This window comes from Hemitrygon akajei, chromosome 2, assembly GCF_048418815.1.
Source record: "Hemitrygon akajei chromosome 2, sHemAka1.3, whole genome shotgun sequence".
NCBI classification, from domain to species: domain Eukaryota; kingdom Metazoa; phylum Chordata; class Chondrichthyes; order Myliobatiformes; family Dasyatidae; genus Hemitrygon; species Hemitrygon akajei.
The window spans coordinates 182,948,414-182,971,248 of NC_133125.1; the positions used below are offsets into that span (position 1 = coordinate 182,948,414).

Below are 22,835 nucleotides of genomic sequence, written 5' to 3' on the forward strand. Positions count from 1 at the left end.
GTTTTAGAAAGTTTCATTTTGATTTTCTTCCTCTTTGTACATCTATTCATGAAGGCAAAAATCCTATCTTTGTCAAACTACTTTTATATGTCTTTCTATAAATCTCTTGTTGGTGTAACCTTTTTAGAATTGGTTCCTTGAGTTTGTATGCTCTTCTCATTCTTCCTACTCTTGGGATGGATCAATCGGCAGACAATGCACTTCACCGATCAATGAGAACAAACTGCCCACATGTGCATTTGTGTAGCAGCCCCTGACATCAGGTGGAAAGTAGCACCAGAGTGTGTGGTGACACTTGCAGGCTGCCCTGCCCTCAGCACATCCTCAGGTTGTGTTGGTTGTCAATGCAAATGATACATTTCATTGTATGTTGTGATGTACATCTGATAAATAAATGAATCTGAATAATCCATTCTTGACGGGTATAACGATGCATTGTGACTAATGATTCTCAGAGTAGAGTCAGTTGGTGTCGGCCTGGGTCACAGATCGGTGAGATTAGACGGGGGTTGGAACATTCCCTTCTCGGCAGGAAATGATGGAACATTATGGTTGTTTCATCATTTGTCATCCACTGCCCGTGAGATGTTTAATGATTTGAATTTAATTTTAATTTCAGGGTTTTCCCTCAAGGATGTTATACTGATTGCTGTATTGACTGCAGGACAGGCTATTTCTGCACCATCTCTTCGTTCAGCCGTGTTACCGGACCAGTGGAGGTGGAAAACCCTCAGAGGTATCTGTCATTGATTAATTTGCACTTGTGTGAACTTTCGGACACCACCCAGTAAACCTGAATGAACTTTAACATAAACAAGGGAAAATGTGGGTAATCGATTACACCACTGACCCCTCCCCCCACTTCCCCTCTGTCCCTGTGACCTGTGGGATGCAATTGTCCATTTTTTCCCAGTTTTCAGGTGGTTTGCAGTGACACGGAATACCTGAAACAGTCCTGAAGTCACCTCTGACCAAACTGCAGAAGATATTTGGGAGAAGTGGCCATGAGAGGAGCCGTCTTCATTCACTCGTGTTTGCTGCATTGTGTTGTCTCATCTCATTGTGTCAGCAAGTCTGTTTAGAGGTGGGACTGAGGGAAAGATGCCCTTTCATCCTGATGGTGGCCCTGCCTTTGGAAACAGGGACCTCATTCACATAGAGGGCAGAGTTGTGAAGGGAGTTCTACTCCCCATCTAGTGTCAGGGGGTTGAGCAGTTGTCTCTCAGACCTGCTGGTGAGCATACAGTACATGTGGCTCTTTCTTTCAGACTCGGTGGCAATTTTTCTTGGGTGTTTGCAAAAGTTTATTTTGAAAGAACCTCTCTTTCCAATGCAGTTTTCCACATGGGACTCCTCTGTCTCCCAGAACCAAAGAAGATGCAACACCTGCTTTATTACCTCTTCCCTTTCCCCATTCCTGGCACACATATAACCCTCCAGGTAAAGCAGTGAGTGATTTGTACTTCCAATTCTGTGTCCTCACAGCAGTTTCCTGCACATTGGAGAAACCATTACAGGTTGTGTGACCACTTTGCAGAACACCGAGGGTAACAGTGAGCTTCCAGTTGCCGATCACTTTAGTTTTCTCTCTGATTTCCCATCTTTAACCTCTTCCCCAGTTCCAGCAAAGCCCATTGAGGAGCAGCATCCCTTATTCCACATTGAGTCCCAGGAGCTGCAGTAATGAATTCATCAATTTCAGATAACCAGCCATTCCAGTTTATGTTAGAACTGACCACTTCTGATACAAGATCAGAGTGTGTGACCAAAACTCTGTTTTCCACTCTCCACAGATGCAGAAATGGAAATCTGGAATTCTTTTTTATTCCCAATTTCCAGCAACTGCAGTGTATTGTACACCGTTGTTTTTCTTTCTCTTGTATTTCTCAGGATTTCTCTCACTCTTCTCTATGACTAGAAACATCAAATCTCTGCACAAATGCTGCTTCTACTGCAGTGTACCTCCAGCATTTTCTCTGATACACTCAGTGACCACTTTATCAGCTCCCTCCTGTACCTAATAAAGTGGCCACTGAGTGTGTGTTCATGGTCTTCTGCTGCTGTAGCCCATCCACTTCAAGGTTCGATATGTTGTCTGTCAAAGATGTTCTGCTGCACACCACTGTTGTAACACGTGGTTATTTGAATTACTGTCACCTTCCTGTCAGCTTGATACAGTCTGGTCATTCCCTGACAAAACATTTTCATCCACAGAACTGTCACTCACTGGATGTTTTATTTTGCTTTTTGGACCATTCTCTGTGAACTCTAGAGACTGTTGTGCATGACAATCTCAGTAGATCAGCAGTTTCTGAGATTCTCAAACCACATCTATCACCAACGATCAGTGAGAGAGAGATGCAATTTCAACACCAGGGCAACAGGAACATTTGGGAACATTGATCCAGGGGGCAAAGGGATGGGAGGGAACCACAGAGACAGGTGGACCATCTCAGTCACACCCATCGATGGGCATCGAACATGTTGTTGGAGCAAAATTACAGAGCCAAGAGCAAATCAGGGATTATTCTTGTACTTCAGGTTAATCGTTGAACAAATAATTTAGTGATGGGGAGGAAGACCGATGATGCTGAATCAGGTGCTGCTGGATCTGATGGTTTAGAACATTTCTCACCAAGGACATTTACTGTTACGTCTTTTACATTTGGGGAGATGAGATGGAGGATTTGCCATTGGTAACAACTGGGGTGAGAGAGTAACGGTTAAAGTGGGGTCAAGGGTGGAATTGTGATTGCTTCCTTGGGAGCTAGCATTGATTGATGTCCAGGATGGCCTCCAGTGTCATAATCAGTCTGCATAGATTGTTAATGGCTTGCGTATTTTTTATTTCTCCACAGGACGTCTGGGATACAGATTTTATTTTCTAAGCCTGTGGATATGTAATACTTTGTCACTTACCACCATGTACATTGTGTTAATTTATTGGTCTGTGGTTGAAGGTACGTGACCAATACTCTTATCATTTACAATTGTTTAATTCAGAATTGTTTAATGTAGTACACAAATGTTAAGGAGAACTATATAATTATTAAGGTAAGGTTATGCTCAAGGGCTCAATGTCCATTTAGGAATCAGATGGCAGAGGGGAAGAAGCTGTTCCTGAATCGCTGAGTGTGTGCCTTCAGGCTTCTGTACCTCCTACCTGATGGTAACAGTGAGAAAAGGGCATGGACTGGGTGCTGGAGTTTGTTCGTAATAGACGCTGCCTTTCTGAGCCACCGCTCCATGAAGATGCCCTGGGTACTTTGTAGGCTGGTACCCAGGATGGAGCCGACTGAATTTGCAACCCTCTGCAGGTCCTGTGCAGTAGCCACCCACCCCATACCAGACAGTGCTGCAGCCTGTCAGAATGTGATTCGACTCAAAAGAGTGCAGAAAAGATTCACCAAGATGGTGGGCAGAGTTAAAGTAGATTTTCACTGTGGCTCCCATTCACAGAATTTGTCTGAATTTTTCTATCTACGTACATCAGTGAAAAGATATGCAGAGTCAAAGCAGCTGTCAGAAACACTCCTGTTTCCTTCCTCTGTTCACCATCTGACATTCCAACACAAACATCTGGAGTGATGGAGCTGGTGACAGTGACTGACATGTCTGAGTGTTCAATGAATGCCATGTACAGCTTTCTCTTCTCTGATGGACTGTTGACCACATCAGGAAATGAGGGAAATGGTATATGGAGGAATTTAAGGTGGGGGGGTTATATGGGAGGCAGGGTTTGAGGGTCGGCACAACATTGTGGGCCAAAGGGCCTGTAATGTGCTGTACTATTCTATGTTCTATGAAATTAGGTTGCAATCACACTGAATGCAGCCAGTGAGGAATTTCCACCAGTGAAGAACTGGCATCAAGCTCCAGTTATGAACAGCAGACACGATGGAAACTGGTCAGAATTAGAATGGAAATTTCAGCAACTTTCTGTGAAATTTATGGGTTTCTCCATAATCAGTTGTTGTGGATGTTGCGAGGAAGAAACTACGGACCTTAATGAACTCCTTAAGGTCTGGCCATTGGAACCAGAAGGAGCAGCCAGTGCAGAAATTGGCAGCAGGTGACATGTAAAGACTGGGCTGGAGACCCACGTGGAAAATAGAGTGGGCACCGTGAATTATTCATTCTTGCCTGACACTGCAGTTCAGTGTCTTGTTAATCTATACAGGGTCTGCTGGTGCAGGATTGGGTCACAGGTTGGCACACTGGGTGGGAATTGGCATCTTCCCTTCACTGGGACATCAGTGTAAGAGTTTGGTTGTTGCAACCACTGGAAGTTTTCACTGACATTTCTCTGGAGCTTTGTTACATGTTTGCTTATTTGATTTATTTTTAATTACAGGCCTTTCACCGTTGGACTTTGTTGTGATTTGTGTGTTGATCGTAGGATTGCAGCTTTCTTCATTTTATATCAATGAACTTCCGTATGTGACCGAGATCAAGAAATTACTGAAAGGTATCTGTCATTGTTTAATACACACTTGGATATAAATTTGCAAGCAAGTGAAATGTCACATATTTTCAAAAAGAAAAAAATATCAAATTAAATCTCATCTGAATTACCAGCACCCTGTTCCGACTCTTCCAATCCTCTACATTTAGGTGAAGTTGTCCTGTTCATTCCAGTTATAAGCTGATGTTTTGCAGTGACATAGAATGCCTGGAAATATTTGGGAATTGTCTCTGAACTGACTCCAGAGGGGTCTTTAATAGAAGGGGCCCTGAGAGGAGCTGACTCAATTCATTTGTGTTTCACATTGTGTTGAACTTCAATGTAACATAATCCGTTTGGAGCTGAGGAACGAGGGGAAGTTTCCCCCTTTGATCCTGATAGTGGTAAGGTTGGGAAGGAATAGGACTGTCTCCCTTGTGTCTCTCTTGGATACTTACAACAACATTTTCATTCAACAGCTGCTTTCAGCTCTGTGGCTTTTAACCCCAAGTTCCTTTCCAGCTTATAAAACAAAGTTCAAAATATTGTTATTCCTTCCTCATGTCCTCATTCAGGAACTTCCTGGACAAGTCCACTTCACAAATAAACTTTCAACACAGGTTATAGTTCAAGATCAGTAGCAAAACCTCCAGCTCCTGGCATTAATATAATGAAAAGTACAGTGAAGCTTCAGAGGCAAATTGCACAATAATACATCAGCAAGTCACAGGGAACAATAATGATGCCGGTGACCCTGGACTGAACATAGAGTTCGGTTTGAAAGGAGGAGCACAAGTGCAGAGTCCCATTTATTGTCGAGCAAACTGACTATACAAGAGTTAAAATTATCTTCAGTTAATTATGACACAAGTTCAAGTTTATTGTCTTCTGACTGTACATAATACAACCAAATGAAACAAATATTCTTCCAGAGCACAGTGCACCCACAAAACACAGATCACTCACAGCACGGACAACAAAATATTATCACAAATACATTAATAAAACATAATTCAGAGTGCATGTAGTGTGCAGCACAGGTAAACAGTAAACAGCTTGCTGAGGGGGAGCAGTTTCAAGTTGCTGGGTGTCAACATCTCTGAGGATCTATCCTGGCCCAACATCTTGATACAATTACAGTGGCAGCGGCACGACAGCGGCTATATTTCCTGAGGAACTTGAGGACAACTGGGATGTCACCACAGACACTCACAACTTTCTGCCGATGCACTGTGAAGAGCTTTCTAACTGGTTGCTTCTCCATCTGGTGTGAGGGTCACTGTACAGGAGGGTGAATCCCAGGAAAGCATCTGGACCGGACTGGGTAACTGGCCACGTACTAAAATGCTGATCAACTGTCTGGTGTGTACACTGAGATCTTTAACCTCTTGCTTCGGCAGAGTGTGGTACCACCTGCATCAAGCAGGCTGAGGCAGAGTGTCTGTGCTGAACATGATACCAAATCAAACTCATCCCTTCTGACTGAACACGATCCATATCCCTCCATCCCCTGCAGATTCTTCTGCCTGAACACGATCCATATCCCTCCATCCCCTGCAGATTCTTCTGCCTGAACACGATCCATATCCCTCCATCCCCTGCAGATTCTTCTGCCTGAACACGATCCATATCCCTCCATCCCCTGCAGATTCTTCTGCCTGTCTGAATGCCTTTTAAATGTCTCCCCCACCCCTGTCAGCCCACTCCAGACACTTGGCACTCTGTAAAATAATTTGCCCTGCACATCTCCTTTAAACTTTTACCCATTGACCTTCAAGCTACAGCCTCTAGTATTCGACATTTCCACCCTGGATAAAAGACTGACTGTCTACCCTATCTACTCCTCTCAAAATTTTATAAACTTCTGTCAGGTATTCCCCTCCCACTCAGCCTCTGACACTCCAGATAAAACGATCAGAATTTACCCAACCTCTCTTTGTAGCTCATACCCTCTAATCCAGGCAGCATCTTGGTAAAGCTTCTCCGCACCCTCTCCAAAGCCTCCACATCCTTCCTACAACTGGGCAAACAGAACTGCACACAATATCTGTACAATGTCTGCAACTCTGCCAATACTCTTTTTGTCATCAGAAAAGTTACCATCTAAATTTCCATCCAAGTCACTTCTGCATTACAAACAACAGAGGTCCCAGCACAGATACCTACAAAACACCACGAGTCACAGACCCCCACCCAGAATAACAACCATGCTGAAGAGCATGGCCTCACTCTTCCCCTGGTCGACCCTGGTCCCCGATGCCAACTCAGACTGGTTGCAGATGCTCATCGATCTGTAATCTGACCAAATGTGGTTTCTCATGACCCATGCAAAGGTGCAGGGCCAGACAACAGACCTGGTTGGGATTGTCCAACCCAACTAACACAGGTCTTAACAGACATCTTTAACATCTCTCTGAAACAGTTCACTGTCCCTGCAGGTTTCCAGGCAGCCACCATCATTTCAGTGTCCGAGAGAGACAGTAATTGGCCGAATTGATTACCACTCAGTGGCGTTGACCTCAACAATCATGAAGTGCTTTGAGCAGCTGGTAATGGATCGTATGAAATCCCACCTTCCAGCTACATTGGACCCTTCCCAGATCACCCACCACTCAAACCACTCATGTCAGAGAGTTAACCATAAAACACACACCGTCTCCTTTTGCCTTCCCCGAGTCAGCAGTTGGGTCCATTCTGTGAATCGTGAATCCCTCTGGTCTGTCTGCTGCATCCGGCGTGTCTGGAGAAAGCCACGTTTCCATAAAGCATACAATTGAGCCGACTCTCAGCTGCCTCTGATGCAGCAGTCTTGCCCTCAGATCCGTGATTTTGTTCTCCAGTGACGGCACATTTGCCAACAGGATGCCGGGTAGAGGAGGCCTCACCCCCCTGTGTTTCAGCCTGGCTTGGATTCCCCTCTCCGGCCTCACTTTCAGACATGGCGATGAGCCTTAAAGGCCCCACACCTGACTGGTCCGGGACCTTTTAAGTGTTATTGATGTTCCTGCCTCAAACACAATATACAGGTTGAGTAACCCTTCTCTGAAATGCTCGGGGCCAGAAGTGCTTCAGATTTTGGAATATATAATAAGATAGTTTAGTATCGCCATCATTTCCAACTCTGAATTTATGTGCTACCGGTAAGCAGACTTTGTCTTACACTTGCTCATCACACATCCGTACGTCACTGTAAAATTTGTTACATAACATTAATATAATGAAAATATAATGTGTGCAGGGTAACAAAAGCAGCCCAGCAGCATCAGAGAATACCTGAATCAGCTGCTGAACAACAAACAACGGCAGGATTTCAGTCTCCAGTTACAACGTCGTGTTTTCATAAAAACATTACAGCATACTGTATTTTATTTTTAAGATTTTAAGGTATAAAACAATCAGCATTATAAATTTGTTCTGGTGTTAGATTTTCATCAATAACAATCTTTGCAAACTTATCACTGAATTCCTCTGATCACAATATGCCTTTCATTGGGGATAGTCGCTTGGTTTTGTGCGTGATAGTTCATGTCTAACCAATATTTTGGAGTTTTTTGAGGAAGTTGGTCAGAAAGGTTCAGACACTTGGCTTTCAGGATGAGATAGTAAATTGATTAGACATTGGCTTTGTGGGAGAAGCCAGACAGTGGTTGCCTCTCTGACTGGAGGCCTATGACTAGTGGAGTGTCACAGGATCAACACTGGGTCTGTTGTTTGTCATCAATATCACTGATCTGGATGATAGTGTGGTTAACAGGATCAGTAAATATGCAGGTGACACCAGGATTAGGAGTGCATGGTAGGGCACCGAGGAGTGTGGTAGAACAAAGGGATCTGGGAATACAGGTCCAGAATTCATTGAAAGAGGTGTCACAGTAAGAGAGGGTCATAAAGAAACCTTTGGGCACATTGGTCCTCTTAAATCAACATATTGAGTACAGGAGTGGGATGTTATGTTGAAGTTGTATACAAAATTGTTGAGGCCTAGTTTGAAGTACTGTGTGCAGTTTTGGTCACCTACCAACAGGAAAGATGGAAATAAGGTTGAAAGAATGCAGAGAAAATTTGCAAGGATGTTGGAGAACCTCAGTTACAAGGAAAGATTGAAAAGTTAGTCTGGAGGGAGATTTGACAGAGGTATACAAAATAATGGAGGGCATAGATAGGGTAAATACAAGCAGGTTTTTTCCACTGAGGCTGGGTGGATCAACAAATAGAGGTCATGGGTTAAGTTTCAAAGATCAAAGTTTCAAAATGCATTTATCATCAAAGAATGTAGAAATTATACAACATTGAGATTTGTATCAAGGCAGTCACAAAGCAAGGACCTCGAAAGAACCCAATTGAAGAAAATGAGACCAACTCCCCAGTGCCCAGAGAGAAAGGAGAAGCCTGGAGTAGGCCCAAAGCCTCGGTATTCACTTCATCATTTTAACGGGGTAAACAGCTGCAAAGTTCACAGACACCAAGCACAGCAACCAGGGGCAGTCTCACAGCCTTAGCATCGCGGAGAGAGAAACCCCCAGACTATCTGAGTCAGTGTTTCAATTCAAAGTTCAAAGTACATTTTATTATCAAAGTATGTATACATTATACAACCTTGAGATTCATCTCCTAACAGGCAGCCATGAAACAAAGAAACACAAACACTAACCCCATATATCTGAAAAAAGTCTGTCTAACACCCAATGGGCAGAGAATTTAAAAAAACACATGTCCATAAGAAAGTAAAAGAATAAATTAACCCAAATTAGGAGCCTTGAAAACACCGCCCAGTGATTCGATTCAGACCAGGATTTTGCTGCTGAAGAAGCTGTTCTCGACCTCTCCAATTTGTCACAGTGGTTAGAGCGATCCATCCTCATACCCGGTTAGTTGGACGGGCATCGGACTCCTCTGTCCCATCTTCTCCCCTCTGAACCATTCACTCCAACCAGCACGGCTGCAACTCCAAGTGCGTTGATCTTGCAGCGCACCAGCAGGGCACATCCCGTGAATTCACTTTGCCTTCACTCACTTCTTCATTGCTTGTGGTGGTAGTTTACCACAATTAATTTAAAATAAAATGTTATTAATAATGGTTTTAATCGAATTCCTTTGCTTTTGAACTAGCAGTGAGCTGTCTCATTCCTTCGGTAGTGCTATCTTAAACTGGAAAGGTGAAAGGTGAAAAGTTTAAGAGGAAACTTGTTCATTCAGAGGGTCGTGAGATTCTGCATCGAAGTGCCAGCACAAGTGGTGCATGAGAGGTCAATTTCAATGTTTAAGGGACATTTAGATAGGTACATGGATGGGAGGGGTATGAGGGCTTTGGTCCAGGTGCAGGTCGATGGGAGTAGGCAGTTTAAATGGTTCGGTATAGACTAGATGGGACAAAGGGCCTGTTTCTGTGCTGTACCTTTCTATGACTCTATAGGTCCTGGCAACATCCTTACGCCAGTCTCCCGTGCACACTTTCCAGCTGATGGCTTCTCTCCTGTAGGAGGGTGACCAAAACTGCTTCACTACTGTAACAGGACTGGGAACCCAGACATTCAAACATCAAATTTCCCACTGACTTAGGAGATGCCAACAAGGATTTGTAATGAGGAAAGGTAGGCTGGTGATGGAGAAACTCAATTACAATGACAGTGGGAATCTTGAAGTTGGGTGTGGGGTGGGGGGGGTGGTTAGTGGTTGGTCTATGAGAGGGGTAATGTTGGAGGTTTAATAGGTGGAAGATCAGTCCTGTCAATTTTGTTAATATTCAGTGCTGGAAGGGAATTTAGTAATGAATGGAAGGTATGCTTCATGGGTAAGTTTAATGTGCGGAGGCAGTGGGATAAAATCCAGACTGAGATAAAATTCCATGATGGGCAACAAGGACAAAAAGAAAGGAGAGAGGCTGATGAATAGTCTGACCCACAAGTCTCCATGGAGACAGGAGACTGATGACACTGGGATCAGGAACAGAAAACAAGTTGCTGGAGAAACTCGGTGGGTCAGCAGCATCTGTGAAGGTAAAGGGGTTGCACACACAAAATGGTCCTGCCAAACGGTTTCGGCCTGAAACATCGACTCTGCTTTGTTCTGCCTGGCCTGCCGAGTTCCTCCAGCATTTTGTGTGTATTCCTCGGATTTCCAGCATCTGCAGATTTTCTCTTGTCTGAGGTAAAGGGGTTGTGAACATTTCAGGTTGAGACCTGATGCAGCTTGTTTTATTTTTACACAAACATTCACGGTTTGGTTCATATCGTTGAAAAACATCAGGGTGATGACCTGGTGGATAACTTTGGATTCCAGTTCATCTTCAAACAGTTCAGTGGGCAAGAGCTGAATCTATTTGTGATTAGTTAAACCAGTTTATCAGACAGGTGTTCAGGCCTGTTAATCTTGAGTGCATAGTGATGGAAGTTGTGCCAATGGGCAGAGTCTCAGGTGAATGAGTTATAGTTATAATGGGGAAAGGGGATTTGGTGATATGAAGAGGGTTTGATTCAACACCTCAGTAACTCCTGCAATGTGGACGATAAGGTTGGGAATGTGAAAGAGCATTTGTGAGGAAATTGAGAGAAATTCTTTTTCAGTAATGTGGGGTCTGAAGAGGGTGGGAATTTAGGTGGTGGGTGCAAAATAAGAAACCAGCTCTTCCACTCCCCCCCCCCCCCCCCGCTTTCTTGAGAGCAATTGGAAATGAACAAAAACCACTACAAGAGAGGTGTCCTTGGATCGTGTGCACTGCTCACCACTGGATGTCCTGGACGACCTCTCCCCTTATCTGTATTAAATATCCCAGCATTTGGACAGTTCAGCCTGTACCCTTGAGCTGTTCAGTTTCGATGTTGGAATAAGCCACTGCCTAATGCTGTGAGCAGCTGTTCCAGTCCTCGGCATCAGAACAGGATTCACAGTCAAACAGTGGAACCTCAGTGTTACAGCTGGGGTTGGTTTTTGTTAACACTGGCAACTTGATGTCCGTCTCAGCCCTTGAGATCATGAGAGAATACAGCAGAGAATATCGACAGTGGCTGTTGCCTTATCTACTGGACATGTCCAGAGGGAAGCTGCAGTCTATCTGTTTCCATATGCACAGTCACTGGCTGAGGGTTTATCTAAGTTATCAAATGTAAAACAAATCCTGGTAGCAGCCACAAACTGTGTTTTGTGTCTCTCTGAGCTCCCCATTTGCTGCAGTGGTGAGTGAACTCCTGAACCTCCTTCAATCCAAAGCTCTGACGTCTGATCCATTTCAGAGTTGTTTGGGTTGCTTGATGTTTAGGACATGCAATATCATCACCAATCGAAACAACCTGAGTCAAGCTCTGTTACCAGGACATTTGTCCATTGATGCATGTATTACATCATTCATATTGTTTGGTTATCAAATGTTGTACATTTCTTTTTATTTTTGAAAAGGTTCTAAGATGATCAGAATTTGGAGGAAGTTGAAAGCCGTTTGTGATGTTGTCCTCATCAATTGTTTCATCATTGCCTGGATCGTCAGCGATATGAGTTCTGGTATGTGGTCAAATAAACCTGTATGAAAGTGATGAACTCAGTTCTCTGCAGGGTGGTTGGAATGCATTGAGTATCTCAGTCAGTACATTGTCAGATGCTTTATCAGGACCACCAGCATCTGCAGTCCTCAGACCCACAACTGGGTGCAGGGAAACCTGCTGGAGGTTCAGACGGTAATGGCCAAACATCAACAGTTCAGAACCACCAGAAACACAGCACAGGCCAGTTGAACACATACAGGTCAGATAAATCACTGGAGAGCACATAGGTAAACCAGACTGAGTGATGGAACTTGGGTGATTCGGTGAGTTTCCAGTGAAATTGTGGGACAGCCGCATAACCAATTGTTGTGGATGTCAGGAGAGTCAAACCATGGACCATGTGGGATGGCTGGCTGCAGTGTCGTGCACTCCTCAAGGTGTGGCCATTGGAACACCAGAAGATGCAGCCAGTGCAGAATATTGACAGCAAGTGACCAGGATAGATTAGACTGCAGGGAATAATTCAGGTCTGGAATAACAGGTCAGCATGTTGTTATCCCACATCGGAGGCCATGCAGAGTCAGTTGGTTCAGTCATGTAGACAAAGTTAGCAAGTCTGGGCAGAGGTTGGTACATTTCCTGCCCTGTGGAGATAAGTGGAATAGTTTGGTTCTTTGCATCAACAGGCAGCTGTTATGGTCATTTACCTGATGAATTCTTACAGGTTTACTCATTTGAATTTGTTTTTAATTACAGGCCTTTCCATCGCGGGAATTGTCACTATCGTCTTGTCGATCGTACTGCCAATTGTGTTCATTTTAATACTGATGTGCCTGGTCATTAAAAAGGCTTTGGACGAAGGTATCTGTCATTGTATTTTCACTCTTGTTTATCTACTCCAGACACCCCTCCAAGTAATCTTAGACTCATTTTAATAAAAAGATAGAAAAGAAAAAAAGCTGAATAATCCTCACCTCCTCTGACCCCTCTGGATTCCTGTGACCTGTGGGATGAAATTGTCTGACATTTTTCCCAGTTATGAAATTCTGACTTACAGTGTCACCACAGCTGGAATGATTCTGGAGTCACCTCTGATCTGACTCCAGAGAGTCTTTAGAAAAAGTAGTCTGGAGAGGAACGTGTCTCAGCTCACTGGTGTTTGATCATGGTGTTGTCAAATTTCAGCATCATATCAGGTTGGTGTAAAGGATCCAATGATGGTGAGGTGAGTGAGTGAGTGTTTGGGGCCTTTCTCATCCTTGATACAGTTGGGTGTGGGAAGGCCTCTCCTTCAGGCTGCCAGGAATCTTGATTGGATATTTACATCAATTTTGTTTACAACAGCATCTTCTAATCAATGAATGCAAGGGAACACCACCTTCTCCCTCTTCCTCCCCAAGTTATAAACCATTCAAAATTCAAAATATTAACATTCCTTCCTCATGGCCGAATTTTTGCCAGTCCTGTCTAAGTTCACTTTGAGAATAACTTACCCACACAGACTATAGTTATCCAAGAACAGTACCAGTAGCTACTGGTGTTTGTAGTGTAAATGTTCTCTGCTGATTCACAGACAAATCACCAAATGAAGTCTGTCACCAAGAGACAGGAATCAGGAAAAGGGCAGATGACCCCAGGTTTGGTCAGGGAGTTGTGTATTAAAGAAGAGTTTAATGGATCAGGGAGGGATAGAGAGCTTTATTGGGGGTAAATTCAAGATAAGGAACAAGACAGCTCAAAGCACAAAGTGATGACGATCAGGTCGTCTCAGGTGGACAGGAGGAAAGGGATGCAGAAATAAAGAAACTTGTAGACTGAGAGAGACGGGGAGTGAAATGTAAAGTCAGAGGGGTCTGAAAGAACAGATCAGCATTTTAATATTGAGCCATTGTCTGAGGGAGAACCATGTGGGACAGTAAACTGGGTACATTACCATCACCAGGGAAGAGGTACTGAGCACATTGTCAGAGCTTCCATCTGCCAAGTCCCAGGTCAAGATGGACTTCATCCTGGCCTCTAAAAGAACAAGATAGAGATGTAGTTTATGAATTAGTATTAATTTTTTCAAGTTCTCTTGATTGGGAGAATGTTCCATTAGATATGAAATCCATTTTCCACTCCTCAGCCCTCTTCCCTAAGTGGTCAAATTCCCTCTGCAACCCACAATAACCTTCACTATCACCAACAACACCTAATTTAGTGTCATCCACAAACTTAATGATCAAGCCTTGTGCATTTGCATCCAAATCACTGATAAAAATATCAAATAACAGGAGTCACTACACTGATACCTGCATCACACCACAAGTTACCAGCTTCTATAATGGAAAATAATTTTCAACCACCGCCCTCTGCTTTCTACCTCAGAGCCAATTTTGAATCCCCCTAGAACCCCGAGGATTCATGTCAGGATCATGTCAAAATAGGTAACATTCATTGTCCTATCTACCCTTTTGGTTATCTCTTCAAAAAAACTCTGAATGATTCATCAACCATGACTTCCTGTACATAAAGCTATGATGTCTCCTCCTAATCAGATTCTGTCTAATGAAATCCTGGTGGATCCTATTGCTCAGAATTCCCTTCAGTCACTTCCCCACCACTGATGTCAGGCTGACCAGGCTGTAGTTCCCGGGCTTGTCCTTGCTGCCCCTCTTAAACAACAGACCAACACCCAGCATCACCATGAGAACAACAGAGGTTCCAGTGGGAGGCTCACCATCCCCCTGTCAGGGTAAATGGACAGGGAATATCTGTGGCTTTACCAGCATCACCCACATTCTCAGAACCAGTGTGGAGGAAGTGTTGCACATTGAGAGATCTCCACTTATGGATTAGACACTAAGCCAGAGTCCCATCTGCCTTCTTTGGGAAGATGTAAATGATCCTTCAGTGTTATTTCTAAAAGAGCAAAGGATTTCTCCCCCGTATTGGAAATCAATAATTCTGTTAACTAACGTCACAAAGCCAGCTTTTACATGACTGTTTGTTCAGCCTTACTCAGTACAAACTGAGTCTCATTCCCTCCAACAGTGTCTGCACTTAAAGTACTTCACTGTCTGGACCAGAGACTGGTAAAAGATGTTGTGAGATTACAGGTTCTGTTTCTCACGTGGAGAAGTTCACTCTGCCCCCGCTCACAGGAGTTGGCTGAATTTTTCAGTTCCTGTGTGACGTCATTGAAACGATATGAAGAATGTAAAGAGCTGTCAGACACACTCCTGTTCCTGGCACGATGCAACATCAGACCCTGATATCTGAAATAAAGTCGCTGGTGACAATCAGTCTGATGTGCAGGTGTCAGTCAGCTGTCTGGGCATCAACCTGCCCTTCACAAGGAGACTTTCTCTCCTCGAATGTGCCCCTGACCAGATTGTGGATATCAGCCTGAGCTCCTCCGGCTAAATGAGTGGGAGAACTTTTGTGACAAAATGTGGAATCGAGTCAGAGGTTGAGAGTTTCAGAGACTTTCCAGTGAAATTGTGGGGTAACTCCATAACCAATTGTTGTGGAAGTTGGGAAAATCAAACCCTGGATCATGTGGGTCAGTGTAGTGCACTCCCAGAGGAGTGGACATTGCAACACCAGAAGGAACAGCTGGTGCAGAATATTGGCAGGAGGTGACCTGGAAAGATTGGACTGGAGACCTCTGAGGACAACTGATCAGGATTCGTGAATTGTCTGTTCTGGGTTTCCCACCGTACAGGACATGCAGTCGATAAGACTGGGCAGAGGTTGGCACCTGCCCGTCCCTCAGGATGAAAGTGGAACAGTTTGGTTGTTTGCAACATTGTGCAGCTGTTGTGGTCATTTCCCTGGTGAATTGTTACATGTTTTCTTATTTGAATTTATTTTCACTTGCAGGTTATTCCATCAAGGACACTTTAATTGAAGCCTTGCGGTTCATTGGCCTGATGTTCCCATTGGTGAATGTTCTGCTTCTGTTTTACTTGATCTATAAGAAGATTTTTGATGAAGGTATGTGACTTTGTGTAATTTACCTTTGTGTATAAGCTCCAGTCGTCTGTCCGAGTAATTTGTGACTAATAAAGACATTAATGAAGTGGAAAACTTGAAAAATCACCCCCATTCTCCCACAGAACCCCCCCCCCCACCCGCAACACACTGTGACCTGTGGGATGAAACTGCATCATTTTTCACCCAGTTGTGAAGTGTTGGTCACAGTGATACCATCTCTTACCTGACTCCAGAGGGATCTTTAGAAGACATTGGGTTGAGAGGAAGCTATCACAGCTGTCTGGTGTTTGACACGTGGTGTTCAACTTCAAAATGAAATCAGCTGAGAAATGAGGGAAAGAATTCCCTTTATCCCAGTGATGGTGAGGTGTTTGCATGATAGGTATCCCTCTGGATCCTCGATAGAATTCAGTGTTGGGCGGCTAAGTTCACTTTGAGATCTACTTCATCATACAGGCTAAAGTTGTCCAAGAGTAGAATCAATGTTTGTACGGTAAACATTTCCGGCTGTTTCACAGGCAAATGACCAAATGAAGTCTGTCACCAAGCCAAGTAAAGCAAGATGAGGGCAGATGACCCCAGGCTTGGTCAGACAGTGGGGTATCAGAGAAAAGCTTGAAGGACTAAGCAAAGGTGGTGAGCTTTAGTGGGGTAAATTCAGAGGTAAAGAACAATTTGCTGAAAACACAAAGATCAAGCTTGCTGAGAAGGAGGGGATTAGAACAGAAATATAAAGGTTTATAGACTGCAGAGAGGAAGGGGGGAAGCGAGTTGGAAAGTCAAAGAGATTTCTGAAAGTATTGATGAGCATTGAGCTGTAATCTGAGTGAGAGCCAGTGTAGAGCAACAAATCTGAGAAAATGACAATCACCAGGGAAGAAATACTGAGTCAATTGTTGGAGCTGCCATCTGACAAGTTGGATATCCAAATGGACCTCATCCTGGGGTCTGAAAGAGGCAGCTAATGACATACTTCATGCAGCAATTTAAATGTTCTCACTGTTCTGAAAAGTGCCCATTAAATTGGACAACAGCAAACGTGATTGCTTTATACAAAGATAGCAAGAAATGGCAGGAGAGTATGGGTGAGGGGGATGTGTGGGTGTGAAACTTGGCAAGGAGATGGGGTAGAATATAGAGACAGATGAATCTGGAGACAGATACAATTTTCAGTACTGGAGTGATGGGTAACATTTCGAAGGGTTGATCCTGTGGGCAGATTGAAGGAGCAGAGACAGATGTATGATCTCGATCACAACCATCATGGCATCCTGATAACTTGCTGCAAAAGTTAAAGGATGGAACTAAGGGATTATTTTTACATTCAGTATAATCTTTCAACACGTCTACATAAAATGTTCCAGCATGTGGACTGTTCAGCCTGCACCCTCGTGGAGTTCAGTTTTCAACTTGAACCAGAACACTGTCCGATGCCATTGAACAGCTGGAAACAGTGATGTTGTGATTCTCTGCATCAGAACAGGCTGTACTGTCAGACATGGAACTCAGTCACTGGCAAAATGTTTAATTGCAGTCCTCCAGGTCACTGGGATAATTCAGCAGAACTGATTTACAGTGGCCTGATATCCCATCCACTGGATGTACACATGGACAAACTACAGAGTACCTGTCATTTCCACTTGTGATGCCTGTAGGTCAGTAAGTTATCAAATGTAGTGTTTCCAGAGGGAACCAGAAGATGCTTTTGGTCCCTCCCTGGTCTCTCCACTTGTTGCCAGTGTGTGAGAGCTCTCTGAACCTCCTTCAGTCCAATGCTTGAATGTCTGGTCCAGTTCTGAGCTGGTTGATTGCCTCATGTTAGGACACTGAATATCACAATGAACCTGACCAAGCCCGGGTTCATCTCTGTTCACTGCAGCACTTCATTGATGCAAGTTTTGAATAAGTTGTGTAGATTGTAACTCAGGGGGATTACTACTATCAGGGAGGAGGCACAGGAGCCTGAAGACACACATTCAATGATTTAGGAACAGCTTCTTCCCCTCTGTCATCAGATTTCTAAATGGTCTGTGAACCCATGAAGACGACCTCACTATTTTTGCTCTCTTTTTCACAACTATATATCTCAGTGTAATTTATAGTCTATTTCATTTATTGCTCTGTACTGTTGCCACAAAACAACAAATTTCATGACATATGTCAGTGATGATTAACCTGAGTCTGAATTCTGATTCTGAGAATTTCAAACAGTTTTTATTTCTTTTTTTAGGTTGGGTGTTCTTCCAAACTAGTACTTTTAACCTGATATTCTTACTTGCCATTTCTGTCAGCACTTCGATTCCAGGTAAGTGCTCGAACATAATACTGTATTTACATGAAATGATGTACTTGGTACTGAGCAGAGGGATAGAATGAAGTGTCTCTGTCAGGACATTGTGAGCTGCTTCACCTGGACCACAAACACATACAGTCCTTGGCCCCACAGCTGAGGACTGGGAAACTGCTGGAGGTTTAAAATATCTGAATGTCCATTTTAGTTTAAATCTCTGTTCAGAACAACTGGCCGCACAAAATTTCAGACAATTATAGACAAATTATGGAAAGTCAGAGTTTATTTCTGAACATAATCTCAGGACATGTCATTCCTTTCTGGACTCGGTATTGAATTCAGTAACATTAGGTAACTTGCTTTCTCTGTTTATCTTTGTCAGAACCAGCCAGATAGATGATATAGATGACAATCAATGGACCCAACACCAGTCCCTCGGCCCTCTACTGGTCACAGGCCTCCAGTCAGACAGGCAATGATCTACTACCTGTAGTCTGTATAGAGTCCATGAAGTTGATCCCATTTTGCCTTGCTTCTATAGCCTCTGTGTCTATCTGCTGAGTAAATACAGATGTAAAAAATGCATTTAAGATCTCCTCGATCACTTTTGGCTCCACACATGTATTACTATTCTGATCTTCCAGAGGACCAGTTTTGTCACTTGAAACCCTTTTGCTCTTAACATATCTGTAGGGTCCCTCAGGATTATCCTTCACCTCATCTGCTAAAGCAACCTCAAGTCTTTTCACCCTCCTGATTTCTTTCTTAACTGTTCTGTAATTTCTTATACTCCATGAGCACCTCATTTGTTCCTACCTGCCTGTACCTGCAATGTACCTCTTTCTTTTTCTTAAACAAGGCCTCAATATCTCTTCAAAACCAAAATTCCCCACACCTGTTATCCTTACTTTTTATTCAGACAGGCACACACAAGCTTTGTATTCTCACAATTTTATTTTTGAAGGCTTCCCACTTACCAAGTGCATATTTGCCAGAAAAAATCCTGTCTGAATCCACACTTACTAGATCTTCTCCTGTACCATTAAAATTGGCCTTTCTCCAATTTAGAATCTGAACCTGCAGACCAGACCTATCTTCTTGCAGATTTTCTTCAAAACTAATGGGATTGTGATTACGAGGTGCAAAGTGTTCTACATACACTTCTGTCACCTTTCCTATCTCATTCCCTAACAGCAGATCAAGTATCACACACTCTTTTGTTGGGACTTCTAATACTGATTAAGAAAATTTCCTGGACCCATTTGACAAACTCTATCCAGTATGGTCCCTTGACACTATGGGAGTCCGATTCAATATATTGAAAGCTAAAATCAGCAACTATAACAACCTTATATTTCTTGCAACACTCTACGATCTCTCCATAAATTTGATCCTCTAAATCCCACGGACTTTCACCACGTGTCCCATCATGGCCGACGTGAGAAGAACCCTGTGCAGGGTCGACCCACGGAAGGCTGCTGGACCAGACCACATTCCTGGTAGAGTGCTCAGAGGATGTGCAGACCAGCTAGCAGATGTTCTCACTGACATCTTCAACATCTCCCTGAGCAGTGCCACCATTCCAACGTGCTACTAGGCCGCCACCATCGTCCCTGTGCCGAAGAAGTCTTCAGTGTTCTGCCTCAATGACTACCGTCCCGTTGCACTTACATCCATAATCATGAAGTGTTTCAAGAGGCTTGTCATGAGGCATATCAAGACCCTGCTGCCCCTTGCAGTTTGCGTATCGTCCCAACCGCTCAACTGATGACGCCATTGCCACCACCCTCCACCTGGCCCTAACCCACTGGACAAAAAAGACACATACGTTCGGATGCTGTTCATAGACTTTAGTTCAGCATTCAACACAATCATTCCTCAGAAACTGATTGGAAAGCTGAGCCTACTGGGCCTGAACACCTCCCTCTGCAACTGGATCCTAGACTACCTGACTGGGAGACCTCAGTCAGTCCGGATTGGGAGCAGCATCTCCAACACCATCACACTGAGCACGGGGGTCCCCCAGGGCTGTGTGCTCAGTCCACTGCTGTTCACTCTGCTGACCCACGACTGTGCTGCAACACACAGCTCGAACCATATCACCAAGTTCGCCGATGACACGACTGTGGTGGGTCTCATCAGCAAGAATGACGAGTCAGCTTACAGAGAGGAGGTGCAGCGGCTAACAGACTGGTGCAGAGCCAACAGCCTGTCTCTGAATGTGAACAAAACAAAAGAGATGGTTGTTGGCTTCAGGAGGGCACAGAACAACCATTCCCCGCTGAACATCGACGGCTTCTCGGTAGAGATCGTAAAGAGCACCAAACTTCTTGGTGTTCACCTGATGGAGAATCTCACCTAGTCCCTCAACACCGGCTCCATAGCAAAGAAAGCCCAGCAGCGTCTCTACTTTCTGCAAAGGCTGAGGAAAGTCCATCTCCCACCCCCCATCCTCATCACATTCTACAGGGGTTGTATTGAGAGCATCCTGAGCAGCTGCATCACTGTCTGGTTCGGAAATTGCACCACCTTGGATCGCAAGACCCTGCAGCGGATAGTGAGGTCAGCTGAGAAGATCATCGGGGTCTCTCTTCCCGCCATCATGGACATTTACACTACACGCTGCATCCACAAAGGAAACGGCATTATGAAGGACCCCATGCACCCCTCATACAATCTCTTCTCCCTCCTGCCATCTGGGAAAAGGCTCCAAAGCATTCGGGCTCTCACAGCCAGACTATGTAACAGTTTCTTCCCCCAAGCTATCAGACTCCTCAATACCTGAAGCCTGGACTGACACCTTGCACTACTGTCCTGTTTATTATTTATTGTAAATACCTGCACTGTTTTTGTGCACTTTACGCAGTCCAGTGTAGGTCTGTAGTCTAGTGTAGCTTTCTCTGTGTTGTTTTTTTTTACGTAGTTCAGTCTAGTTTTTTGTACTGTGTCATGTAACACCATGGTCCTGAAAAATGTTGTCTCATTTTTACTATGCACTGTACCAGCAGTTATGGTCGAAATGACAATAAAAGTGACTTGACTTGACGTGACTTTCGTATAATCTGTAATGTGCCCCATTAACGTGTTCACACTTTTCTTATTCCTCAGTTCCACCATAATGCCTCACTAGATGAGTCCTCCAGTCTGGCCTGGCTGAACACGGCCGGGATATTATCCTTGAATAGTAAAATATCCCCTCCTCCTTTAATCCCTCCCACTCCGTTGTGTCTAAAACAACGGAACCCCAGAATATTGAGCTGCCAGTCCTGCCCCTCCTGCAACCAAGTCTCCCTAATGACTACAATACCATATTCCCAGGTGTTGATCCATGCTGTGAGCTCATCTGCCTTTCCTATGATACTTCTTACATTGAAATATACACAGTTCAGGACATCAGTCGCTCCATGCTCAACCTTTTGATTCCCGTCTGTCCCCACAACCTCTCCACTATCTGTTCTGACACTCTGGTTCCCATCCAGATGCAACTCCAGTTTAACAACTCCTCCCCATACCCCGTGCAGCACTCGAAAACTTTCCCACTCGGATATCAGTCCCCCTCCAGTTTAGGTGCAAACTGCGACTTCTGTACAGGTCCCATTTTCCCTGGAAGAGAGTCCAATGTTCCAAGAATCTGACACCCTCCCTTCTACACCAACTCCTTAGCCATGTGTTAAACTGTATAATTTACCTATTTCTGGCCTCACTCGCACGTGGCCTGAGTAGCAATCCTGAGATCACAACCTGGAAGTTCTGCCCTTCAACTTAGCACCGAACTCCTGAACTCACTTTGCAGAATCTCGTCACTCTTCCTACCTACACGGACCACAACTTCTGGCTGTTCACCCTCCTACTTAAGAATGCTGAAGACTTAATCCAAAATGTCCTGGACCCAGGCACCCAGGAGGCAGCATAACATCTGGAAATCGCATTCTTGTCCACAGAACCTCCTTTCTGTTCCCTAATGAATGAATCCCCTGTCACCACAGTTCACCCCTTCTTCCCCCTTCCCTCCTGAGTTACAGAGCCAGGCTCAGTGCCAGAGACCTGACCGCTGTGACTTTCCTCTGCTAGGTCATCCTCCCCTAACAGTATCCAAGTGGTGTACCTGTTGTTGATGGGGATGGCCACAGTGGTACTCTGCACTGGCTGTTTAATCCCTTTCCCTGTCCTGACTGTCACCCAATTTCTCGTGTTCTCTGCCTTGGGTGTAACTACTTCTCGATATGTCCTATCTATCAACCCCTCAGCTTCCCAAATGATCTGGAGTTCTTCCAGTTCCAGCTCCAAATCCTTAACACAGAGTGTGTGAAGCTGTAGCTGGAAGCATTTCTCACAGGTGTAGTTGTCAGGGACACTGGAGATCTCCCTGACTTCCCACATCCCACAAGAGGAGCATTCCACTATCCTGCCTGGCATCTCTACTGTTCCTAACTGAGCAACCATAAAGAAGGAAAAACAATAAAATGTGTGGGGGGGGGGGGAGTGGAACTCTACCTGCAGCTTTGTTTTTGCTGTCTTTGACTGAAAACTCTCCTCACTGAAGCCTTGAAGAGCTAAAGCCTCAAAATCTCCACTCTAACTCTGACCACTCCAATGATGGCCGCTCCACTAGCCACTGCCTCACTCTAATTTGTTCATGCCAATCAAT

The 22,835-nt window shown here is 44.3% G+C and overlaps 1 protein-coding gene across 1 annotated transcript in view; it reads left to right on the forward strand.

Annotated features, from left to right (window-relative positions):
• LOC140721547 (uncharacterized) overlaps nucleotides 1-22,835 on the forward strand; it is a 43,119-nt gene that overhangs the window by 15,208 nt on the left and 5,076 nt on the right. The window contains exons 4-10 of the mRNA XM_073036375.1: nucleotides 620-736; nucleotides 2,859-2,960; nucleotides 4,355-4,468; nucleotides 11,837-11,938; nucleotides 12,676-12,780; nucleotides 15,784-15,897; nucleotides 18,128-18,202. Of these exons, the coding sequence (XP_072892476.1) occupies nucleotides 620-736; nucleotides 2,859-2,960; nucleotides 4,355-4,468; nucleotides 11,837-11,938; nucleotides 12,676-12,780; nucleotides 15,784-15,897; nucleotides 18,128-18,202 (729 nt within the window). The remainder of the gene's footprint in view (nucleotides 1-619; nucleotides 737-2,858; nucleotides 2,961-4,354; nucleotides 4,469-11,836; nucleotides 11,939-12,675; nucleotides 12,781-15,783; nucleotides 15,898-18,127; nucleotides 18,203-22,835) is intronic.